We start from the raw sequence: 11,926 nt of genomic DNA, 5'->3' as shown, positions 1-11,926 counted from the left end.
TCGTATAGATAGGAACGCACTTATTTGTACAAGGGACATAGCCTTATTTCTATAAGAGCCATAGACATAGTAGACAAGTAGTTTAGATAAGAGCCTATTATACTTTACTCTTTGTTTCTGTCTCTCACGGACGCACGCGTATAGCAACATCTATAGAATCCTACCGTCTATGTTTTATTGTCATTAAGGTCATACCACACCATCGCACCGCACATGCACCGCACCAAGGTCATTGTGCGACTTACCCCTAAGTAAGAGCGAGAAAGAGACATCGCTTTCTATTTCCATGTTTGTCTATGAAAAACATGGAAAGTATAGTAGTTATAGACATGAAACCGAGCGACCAGGGGTAAGAGAAAGACATATTCATGTATTGGCAGGTTAATGTATGGCAGCATAATCCTTTTTCTCTTTCACTCTTATAAATTTCGGTATTTCGCCATCGCCTCCTACCTATGCTGCCATAACCCGACCATGGAAAAAAACCCTGTCAGTGATAAGGACAAAGCATGGCACTATTTTCTCTTTCCTCTTATAGGAATCGCAATAAGACTATCTTTCTCTATCAAAGAGTGTCAGGCCCTTGGAAATATGGGACACTTGGCCATACTGGCGCACGTGTGCGGCAGTCTGTTTTTTTTTTATGAAATAGGAGGCAAACGAGAAGACAAACCACCTGATGGTAAGCGATTACCGCCGCCCATGGACACCCACAACACCAGAGGGGTTGTAAGTGCGTTGCCGGCCTTTAAGATGGGAGTACGCTCTTTTCTTGAAAGTTTGAAGGTCATATCGATCCGGAAATACCGCAGGCGACAGTTCATTCCACAGTTTAGCTGTGCGAGGCAGGAAGTTTCTAGAGAAACGCACAGTTGAGGACTGCCAACCATCTAAGTGGTATGGTCTGTATGGTAGTTGGTAGCAAGGATCGCATCGTTTTGACGGTTCGGTGCGATAGTGTGGAAGCCCACGCCAGTACTACTTATACCGTGCCTATACCTAGAACTGCTCCAAGGTCGCGGTGCGGTGCGATGGTGTGTTATGATTTTAAGAAGAGAACATTCAATTCAGTTGTCAAAACTGTCAATTGTGTCAAATATAAAAAACACATCAGGCCTGCACACTAATTTTATTTTGAAATTGTAAAAAATTACTATTATGAATATTATGATATAGGTCGTCGTTAGTTTAACTATAAGTTAAAGCCAATATCACAACATGTCTATTTCCATGATTGCACTAGTCATATTATTTTTCACAGGAACGATACATTGCGAAGATGTACAAGTTGAGTTCTCGGAAGGTAAATAGTAACAAATCAATATTTCGTTTTGTATGTTAATTATGTTATCCTAATATAAAATCCGTGGGGCATGGTAAGATATGTTGCCCTATTGGTCCTTTATGTTCAGTAAAATACAAATAACTACGTGCAATTCATAAATATATTTGACCCTGAATGGATGCACTTATACTCGCCAGTTAAATAAGGATGTGGAGCTTGAAATAATCGTTAGTAGAGAGGATATATTCTAGGTCATTATAATAGTTTTATTTAAGAAAAAATAGAGAATCAGCTATGAAATAGTATTATTACCACATAGAATGAGTTTTCATAATGTTATTTGAATTATTTGCTTGTTAAGCCGTGTTAAAGGAATTTATAATTTTTTATTATGTGTCTGATGTATTTATTTTGCAGATGATTTTAAGTGTACTCTGCCCGATGTCAAAACTGAAGATGACAAACTAAATGTAACAAGATTCAGATCTGACTTCTCCAAAATATCTGAGGTATGACAGAATCAAACTGTTTCGCTAATTTTACTATTTGCTAAAATTGCTAAATTAACTAAAGTTGTATTGTAGTAACTTACTATTTACCAATTTTGCATTACAAATTGTTTTTGAGTTTAAATTAAATATTAGGTCATCTTAACATTATTATTTACAAAAAATAATGAAGTAGCGTAAACACCCCAATAATCAACATGTTAAGACCCAATATTCAACACCTTGCTGTCAACTTTATTGCTATGACATTATGATTGAAAATGTCGATTATTGGAGCTGTGTCGGGCACTGGAGCCTCTACGTTATGTACTAACAATACGTCAAATTACATTTTGAAATACTTTTTAGGTTAAATTTCCAGGTGTGATAGGTCCTCTGAATGAGAGACTAGTTTGCAAGATCAAGTGCATTGATGGCAACTGGGTCGGCCCTCTCTGCTCCACCACACCAGGTTCAATATCCAATATCTGTCTCATAGTGCATGAATCATCTTTACATTATAATTATGTTTGTCTTATTTTTATATTTATTTACGACCGGTCTGGCCTAGTGGGTAGTGATCCTGCCTGTGAAGCCAATGGCACAGAATAAGTCATAGTATTATCATACAGAACGGCCACGCACCGCCCCACCCCAACTCGAATTACCTCGCCCTGCGACAGAAATCTGGCAAACTTCTGGCGTACTCTTAGTACTATTTTTAAGCAACTTACTCACACTATGACGCATGACGCGTGTACAGACGTGCCTTTCACACATCTTATCTTATCTTATAGTTTCGGGGGCCCTTACGGATACACTTCGACCCATAGGGATCTTTTGTGCAGTTACCCCCTAGGAAAGATCCGTCCGCTACTCAAGAGCTTTCCCCACCATCTCCATATGATGATGGACCTTATGGGAAGCTTTTTGAATTCCTTTGGTACCAGGGAGCCTGTTCCAAAGTCCTTCATTCTTTGTCTGGCGAGGGTGTGACATTCACACATAAGGTGTTCTATTGTCTCTTCCTCTTCGCCACACATACGACAATCGGTGTTGTCAGCGTGCCCCATCTTGGCCAGGATTCCCTTGACCCCGTAATGGCCAGTAAACACCCCCGTTATTATTTGGAGTTGCCGTTTGCTAAGTTTCCAAAGCTTTTTGCTCCAACCAGAGTCTACCCCTTCTATAAAGAGCTTTGAGTGCTTTAGACCCGTCAGACTGTCCCATTCTTCCTGGTGTTTGATCTTAGTAAGGTCTTTGATAGCCGTTGTGATGGTTCCCTGTGAGAGCCCCATTCACACATAGAAACGCAAGTGATTTTTGATGTGTAGCGTGTCCGCCCTGTGCCAATGGTCCCGGGTTCAAATCCTGGTAAGAGCATTTATTTGTGTGATGAGCACAGATATTTGTTTCTGAGTCATGGGTGTTTTATTTATTATTTATTTTAAACTTTATTGCACATAAAAAGTGTACAACAGGCGGACTTAATGCCATGTGTTTTCTATATATTTAAGTATTTATATATTATATATATCGTCGATGAGATTGCCAATTCCGCTATGTGCATTTTAGCAACTTTTCAGGAGAGACAAAAAATCGATTTATTAAATAGCTGGGCAAAAACATGACTTAAATCTACGTCCAAAGAGTGTCAAAAATAACTAGAAACATGTTGTATAAGAAAAAATGGGGATTAAATCATTACAAATAAAGATATATATTTTTTTATAAATTTTGTGCACATACGGGTATTAGTTTTGAGATTACTAAACACGTATGTGTAAGTGATGTACATAGGGATTTTAACTCATATTAATTTAAGGTTTATCACAGTAAGTTATGTGTGTCTATAAATAAAAACACAATGATATCTGAGAACAATCACTTGTATTATAAAGAAATGAAATGATCACAAGGAACATTTTAGCATTTAACAAAATTACTGTATGCACCTACCTACTCAATACCTAAAAAAGTATCTTCGCTAGTTATAAAAAAATATAATCAGTATTTGATTCCTAACCAAACTAATCAACTAATCAGACTTCAAATGATATCAATATGTCAGTCGTGATGAAGACTATCATAAAAATGATGGTGATCTCTATGCATGTATTTTTTCAAAGATTGCAAGCTATCAAACTTTGGCTTGTCAATTTTTAGTGGTGCGTCGTATAACTTCTCGCTGTTTTAACTATGTCACCGTGGGGACAAGGCTTATCTTTTTTTAATTTCTTCGTTTATTGAACAACTTCATAACTGCAATTTCCATCTTCATCAGTTAAACGTTTCCTACCAGTTTTTCCCATTTAGTCTCCGATTCTTATTAAAACCCCTACTTTTTCTTTTACTTTAAACCTCGACAAAGTCATCTTCATCGTCACTAGTACGACTTGCTATTCTATTACTCGTAGTTCACCTGTATTTCATCAAGAAAAGCTGTGGTTCCTGTATTTCCGGTTCGAGTGCCAATACTCGATTCAGATTGATTGGAAGGTACAAACATTCCGGTTTGTTCATCAAGCACCAAATTACAATTTGAGGGAGGAGTACTTGGTGATGACACTGATAACGATCTCAAATCATTAGACGGTATTTCAATCATCTCACACTGGTTATTCACCTCATCTACAGCTTGGGTCACTTCAGACAAACTAGCTGCTTGAGGTGACTGCGAATATTCTATCATACTAGAAGAAAAAATGTGATCGAATGTTTCGTTGCAAACGTTTTCAATGCCACATTAAATGACCGACAAGACTGTCGTTTTTATTTGAGGGAGCAGTCGTGTTTTGATAATCATTTGCATTACTGTTTGTTGAATCAGGTATGGATCTGTGAGAAGAAAGAGTACGGTCAGGTTCATGGCTACTTATTTGTCCTGTGCTAAGATCAATCAACAATTTAGATCGCCAGTGTTTGCCTCTTTTAGACATGTCTCCGATTAAGTTTACTCTTGTGACCAATCTGACAACAAACAGGCTATAATACGTTACCATCTCTCTCTCTAGTCGTATCCTCATGACTGAGGATCGTGGTCATCAACATCTGACCTACATCTGGAGTGTATGATTTGCCTCCAACGGCTTCTGTCCATCGCATCCTTCACTACAGAGCAAAACTTAAAGGAAGATGAGTTCTTTAGCTGGTCTGCCCAGCCAGGTGGGAGACCGGCCTTTGGCACGTTTGCCATCCATGTTCCCGACCACTATTAACTTCTCCAGGCTATCCTCTCCCCTTCGCACTATGTGGCCGAAATATGCCAGTAACTATTCGCTGCAGGCATATCGTGGACAAACGGGTCTTAATTTTAAGCTGATCGAGGATTGACTGATTGGTGCGTTTGGCGGTCCAGGATATTCTCAGCATACGCCTCCAGCACCACATCTCCAGAGCGTCAATCCTTTGCCTTTCCCGAGCCCGTATTGTCCATGTCAGAGACATTGACAATACGTTAATATACATAATCGAATAATAAAATATAACAAAAAACGTTGAAAGCATTTTACTATGTTTGTGTTAAGAGGTACTTTTTTTATTGGCACATTTAAAACAACAAGTTGTTTGTGGATGTACCTAGGTAGGTATCAGGCATTTATTCAGCAGCATTTACTTACTATACTTACGAACAAATTAAAAACAAAGAAAAGTAATTGTGGTATGAAATGTATTTTGACAGGTAACTAGATATAATAGACCAAATATAGCAGAAGTAGGCATTCCTTGTCTTTTAAATGAAAATAGGTTGACACCTAACTGCACAAACATATATTTTTATAATAGGAAATAGCTAAGTTCATTTACCAGTGTTAAGTACCTACATACGTTAAGACTAAGTGTAGCTACCCACTTACTGTGTTGCAAAGTAGTTTGCTATAAATAAGGAAGACTTACCTGTCCTATGAACGATAAACAGATAGTTCACAATATCAACACTTTATGAAAACATTCCGGTTTAAATAAAATATCTTGTTGTGGGTACCAAAAACCAAAAAAACTTTGCGAGATGATGTTTTCTGACCAAAGTTCATAGAGACACTTAGCAAGTAAACAACTGTCACTCGATACTAAATTCACATATGTGCAGCAATGGTTATCAATTTCTTCGACTTTATTTGGTTACCAAAACCCGCATGTGTTTAGGAGCACATGTGTAATAATTTTTAGGGGTAAAATCACAAATGTGTTTTGTTAAAACCTTATCCAAGTAAAATTTGCGTTTACTGGTTTTTGCATTAGATGCGGAATTTATTTTTAAAGTCAAATCTGCAAAAAGCAGAATATCGAAAAAATGCACATAACGGAATTGGCAATCTCACCGACGATATATCGTTGTCTAAGTACCCATAACACAATCCTTAGGCTTACCGTGGGACTTAGTCAATCTGTGTAAGAATGTCCTATAATATTTATTTATTTTACAACTTAATTATAATAACAGTTTTTCTCAGCCAGTACCACTTTGTTAGATATCAATATTGCACTTACTACTAATACTAAACAGTGCACATATGATAATCAATAAACCATACAGCTTGCATGTTCTTAATAGCCCAATCCAGTTCTTAATAGTTTGACATGCTTATTTTTACAGATGGACGGTTTCAACCAATTCTCCGTGAATGTGTTTACCGCAATGACCACCCCTTGCTGGCCATTTCTTTTAGAAACTCCACCATTGAGGTAACTTTTGGGTTTACTATAAAATAAATAAACAAGTAAAAAATTTACACGGTAAATGTATATATTTCTCAAATATTTGCTTTTACTGATTTGCAGACTGAAACTTTCCAAATTGTGATACTATTCACATGGAAAGTTTTTGCAAAAATTTCAAAATGTCCTATGACGACTTACAAATTTTCCAACTTTTGCAATCTTTAATATGAAATAAACCAATTTAATAAGTACTTTGCAAATTGCACATTCAATAGGGAATATTACGCGAAACTGCGTAGGGGGCGCCGCTACCACAATCTGAGGGTCTATCGCGAAACACGAAAATCGAAATTTCGTTAGCTAACATCTCTGTCACCCCTGCATATTCGAGCGATAAAAGGCACATGGCGAAATTTCGGATTCGCGTTTCCCGGTAGGTCCTCTGTAAACAAACCGCCTTGATGCATCAATGTCATATTTTATTATCTCTGAAAACTTGTCAAAAAACTGTTAAGGGTACAGTATGTATAAGTTACTCTATGGTTTACTAAAGAGGCTAGTGCTGCAATCTGGTGGCAGAACATTGCAGTAATACTCCCTAGTAGCCATCAACATATTATATGTACAGAAAGAAACGCACTTCCCCCACGGCGCCAGCATAGTAGCCCGATGCCGCAACTTCGGGCTGTACAAGATGAAGGGGGACGGCGTGCTGCGCTGCGAGAACGGCAACTGGACGCCGCGCTTCCCCGAGTGCGTGCCCACAACGCTTATCACCAACTTCACAAGTTTGTTCATTTGTTTATTTTTATTTTGGGACTTACTAAAGTGCCTAATTCATATTCATAATACATAGAGGCGTCCACAAACTTTCTGTCTGTTCTTATCCTTATAAGTACTTAGACTTACTCACACCAAAACATTCAACCATAGGCCAATATCGTAGGAAATTATCTAATGAAGCAAACGAACGTAATATTGTTTAGATCCTTGTCCAGATACACATCTTATGGCTGATATTATGATGAAAATTACCTATTCATACCGACATTCCTTTTAAAATCAAAATATTTTTATTTGGTTTAACAATTACATTTCAATAGTAATAAGGTTGGAATTGGAACCTTTTTTTATGTATAGAGTATAGTTGTGGCATTATGCATTATATGATTTATATGTCTTACATTTATAATTATAATACAATAACTTTTGTTCACTCAAGTTATAACACATAGGTGCCTAACATATAAAATCGATTGACGATCTAAATACTGTATTATATTTGAGGAAGAGAACGGCTGTTCTTGTTACATTTAAATGTACAGTCAACCAATTTGATTCATAATACAACCATGTAATAATGAATCAATTTGTTTATCTTGTGTATATCTGACGTTGTAATTTTTATCAAGTAGTTGTTCACTCAAGTTATAACACATAGGTGCCTAACATATAAAATCGATTGACGATCTAAATACTGTATTATATTTGAGGAAGAGAACGGCTGTTCTTGTTACATTTAAATGTACAGTCAACCAATTTGATTCATAATACAACCATGTAATAATGAATCAATTTGTTTATCTTGTGTATATCTGACGTTGTAATTTTTATCAAGTAGTTGTTCACTCAAGTTATAACACATAGGTGCCTAACATATAAAATCGATTGACGATCTAAATACTGTATTATATTTGAGGAAGAGAACGGCTGTTCTTGTTACATTTAAATGTACAGTCAACCAATTTGATTCATAATACAACCATGTAATAATGAATAAATTTGTTTATCTTGTGTATATCTGACGTTGTAATTTTTATCAAGTAGTTAAAACGACAAGGTACTATAGTGGCCTAGTAATGAAATTTGTTGACTGTACCATGTAATGATTGTAAACAGGTGACGCGCCCCCAACGATCCTCCACACGGTCGTCAGCGGCTCAGCGGTGGTGTCCGTGGCGGGCGAGTTATTCGTGTACCCGGAGAGCTCGCTGCGGCTCGACTGCGTGTCGAAGCGGGCGCTTGGAGATCCCGAGTGGGGCTGGACGCAGGCGCTGGGTCAGCACACACAAGGTGCGCGTTTGTATCGTAATCGTACTATGAACCCGCACAATCGGTAACGACATAAGGCGAGCATTGCAGGGTCCACTTTGTGGCCTAAATCGGAAACTTAAACTTGATATTTGTAGTGAGCTCCAATAAACAGGGCATGTGCTGTTGCTGTCCCCTGCAGTTCAAGCATGCTTCCAATCAAACGACATGAGAATGAAAAGTTACGTTTCCGTGTGTTATTTAATTGATTCTGTACATGTAAGTATTGTAAACTGTGGGAGGTGTGCAATAAAGAGTATTGTATAATATTTACATTTCGGTTGACGTTGTCGATTAACTATTTTCATTTGGCCACGCGGAACATTTGTGTGTTACGTTGCGTTAGCATTGCCTGTTTACGGAATTCGCGCACATTCTTTCGAGCGAGCACTTGTCTTTGCAATAACTAAACGTGTGCGATCCGAAAATTTCGCGTCATCTTAGACCTTTACTATAGGGTAGTTGTGAATCTAGTTAACTAGATTTAGTTATAAAATTCAACATGTGTCAACTATCCTATTGTGGTCCCGCAGGCTGGTCCGAGGACGAGGGCGAGCGGGACACGCACTACCGGCTGACGCTCACCAAGATGTCGGCGCGCCATAGCGACCAGTACATCTGCACGTCGCCCGCCGGACACACCAACACCGTGCAGATTAAAGTTGTTAGTGAGTTTGCTCGATTAACATGTTACTTCTCAATGAATAAGAGATATTTTAATATTTGATATACAATTGACAGCAAGCGCGAAGCATCTTCGTTTTAACTTGGGCGAAAATGCTTTCGTTTGTCCGGCTGTCCTCTACAGGTCGCATTTCTAAACCAGTTCTTATAAAATTTAAGTAGGTTTGATCATAATTATATGGATTTTTTGTCGATTTAGTTTCTTTTTTTTAAAACTCGGAGCCACGGGATTCGCGAAGTTATAAAGCCACTAGTAATAACAGGATTACGTTTCTACCACGTCTTAATGTTTCATTTTTTCCAGGCGTCATATGCCCACCGTTGAAGATCTCATCGCCGCGCGTACGGCAATTCGCTCAAGGAACAAGACTTGGGCATACGGTGCATTTTAGCTGCCAGCCGGGCTTCCATCTTAATGGGTCGGCTGTTCTCATCTGCGGGGCCGACGGTAAAACATACTTACCAATTCTCATTCACTAGAAAGAACATTGATACCGCAAGATTATTCTTTTAATTTTCTGCTTTTTTTACGCACGGAAACGATTGGTTAAATATTTAAATTTCGTTAAAAAACTGCTAATTTCTTGCCGATTTTGAACTATTTGTACCTAGCGTATAAGGCGAAGAACCCACGTAGCCGCGCGGCGCGAAACCTTGTATCATGGTTATCATGTTAGGTTATGTTATCGCCTAATCGTCTACACAAGCTCCGCTCACGAATTACAGATTATTTGGAATTTTATTTTGACTTTTTATGATACCCAACTTAATTAATGCCACCTCTTAATTTCCAGGAAATTGGTCATCCCTACCCCCAACGTGCGTCGAAACCTTCTGCCCTATGCTCAACACCCTCGGGCCTCACCTGAGCGTCGTCGAGTACAACTCGTCGTACGGTGGCCGCGCCGTGTTCCAGTGTGCGTGGGGGTACAGGCTAATAGGGCCCCCGGGCCTCGAGTGCGAGCAGGACGGCGTGTGGAGTGGCGACACCCCGCGCTGCACGCGTGAGTGAGACACATAGTTACTAAAGTACATTTCGTCTTACGGCGGCCGGGCCGTGTTCCAGTGTGCGTGGGGGTACAGGCTAGTAGGACCCCCAGGCCTCGAGTGCGAGCAGGATGGCGTGTGAAGCGGCGACACCCCGCGCTGCACGCGTGAGCGAGACACATATACTAGAGTACAATTCGTCGTACTGCGGCCGTGCAATATTGATAGATAGTAGGTACTACATAATATCGCGTCCACGTTTTGGGCCTGGGAGGATTACTGGGTCCCATTTGTCTGTTAGCGATTGCTACAATAATCTTTTTTTTTTCAGCTATATACTGCCCAGACCCGATAGTGCCAGCGAACGGTCGTCTTCTCACACAGTCTTCCGCAAAACACGGAAAATACCCAGTGGGCGATCTCGTCATATACTCATGCGAAGACCGGTTTCAAATGGTCGGGGAATCCTCCATAGTTTGCACGGAGAATGGGTTCTGGTCGCATCCCCCGCCGTTCTGCCTGCAGCCCTCGGAGATAAGGAAGGCGGATACTATTTATATTGAGAACACTACGCTCGTGCATGTTGAGGAGTAAGATATGTTGTGTGCACTTACATATGTACTGTAGGCGCTCGGTATTCCGACGATCGTCAAATCAGTAGGCCCGGTAATCCGGCAACTAGAAACTCAGGTGAACCGCTCTATAATCCGGCAGTTTATACGGTTGCATTAGATATAAAGAATATTTTCTGTACAAACTATTACAAATCCAATAATCAATAGGGGAAGAATTTCAGGTGCCGGATTACGGAGCGCCCACTGTAGTTGTAGGGGTGCAATAGTGCTTGTTGAGGGGGTATTTTGTAAGTGTAATGTGAAGAGGCTCAGCGGCAGAGATAATGTGTGTTATGTGTGACACGTGTATGTGTATTAAATTAAGGAAGTGTGTGTGTGTGTGTGTGTGTGTGTGTGTGTGTGTATGTGTTTTGATCTGTGGATAGCGGACATGGTCATTTTCTCATTTTACCTTTATGGCGGGGTAGCGGTCGACACTAATAAAGTAAAATAAAGTTTACAATTATGTGAGTTGATTACCTCAGATCATAGCAGTGAAAAAAAAATTTTTTGCCACATTTAAATTTATTCATGAACCAGGAATAATAAGTTACTAAAATAAAATGGTAAATATTTAGACTAACTCCATATTTCACCTTTTACTTTAGCACTGTTTTATCTCTGGTCTCTGATGTAGAACATAGTCAAATAAGCTAAAGATGTATTCCTGTTTACGTGCTATGTTGTTGATTGTATTAGTTGTAGTTGTTGGCCATGTTATTATTTATTTATTAAAATTACGTATTATATGAAATGAGACTGTTTTGGATATATACACGGTGGCTAAAAAATAAGTGCATTCCCGTTGCCAGGGAGGAAATCGCGAAAAAAAAATTTGGCTGTTTCATACATCATTATGGCTGGTCCATTTTCTATGGGAGGGTAATTTTTCGCCATATCGTGGTTGGTCCCATAGTAAAAGTTGTTTTGTATAATCCCAAAACCTTCCTGGCAACGGGAATGCACTTATTTTTTAGCCGTCCTATATATATATATATATATTCCTTCCGTTTGACTTTAGTTAGAATAACATCTTCCTAACCTACATAAAATATTTCGACAAATTGAGAAACTTCTTTTTTTGAAGTCTGTTTAAAGGCATGTTGTGTTTGCGG

At 39.0% G+C, this 11,926-nt stretch overlaps 1 protein-coding gene across 1 annotated transcript; it reads left to right on the top strand.

The window, feature by feature from the left end:
* The first annotated feature begins 1,106 nt into the window (after positions 1-1,106).
* LOC134754076 (locomotion-related protein Hikaru genki) lies at positions 1,107-11,559 on the top strand. The gene is made up of 10 exons (XM_063690151.1): positions 1,107-1,303; positions 1,703-1,794; positions 2,143-2,245; positions 6,371-6,459; positions 7,064-7,223; positions 8,335-8,508; positions 9,060-9,194; positions 9,515-9,658; positions 10,005-10,214; positions 10,529-11,559. The coding sequence occupies exons 1-10, from the start codon at positions 1,219-1,221 to the stop codon at positions 10,789-10,791; spliced, it is 1,455 nt and encodes a 484-aa protein (XP_063546221.1). The 5' UTR covers positions 1,107-1,218; the 3' UTR covers positions 10,792-11,559.
* The last annotated feature ends 367 nt before the right edge of the window (positions 11,560-11,926 follow it).

Source organism: Cydia strobilella, chromosome Z, assembly GCF_947568885.1.
Source record: "Cydia strobilella chromosome Z, ilCydStro3.1, whole genome shotgun sequence".
Taxonomy (NCBI): Eukaryota; Metazoa; Arthropoda; class Insecta; order Lepidoptera; family Tortricidae; genus Cydia; species Cydia strobilella.
The sequence above is the reverse complement of the archived record's forward strand: the minus strand, read 5'-3'. Positions and strand labels throughout refer to the sequence as shown.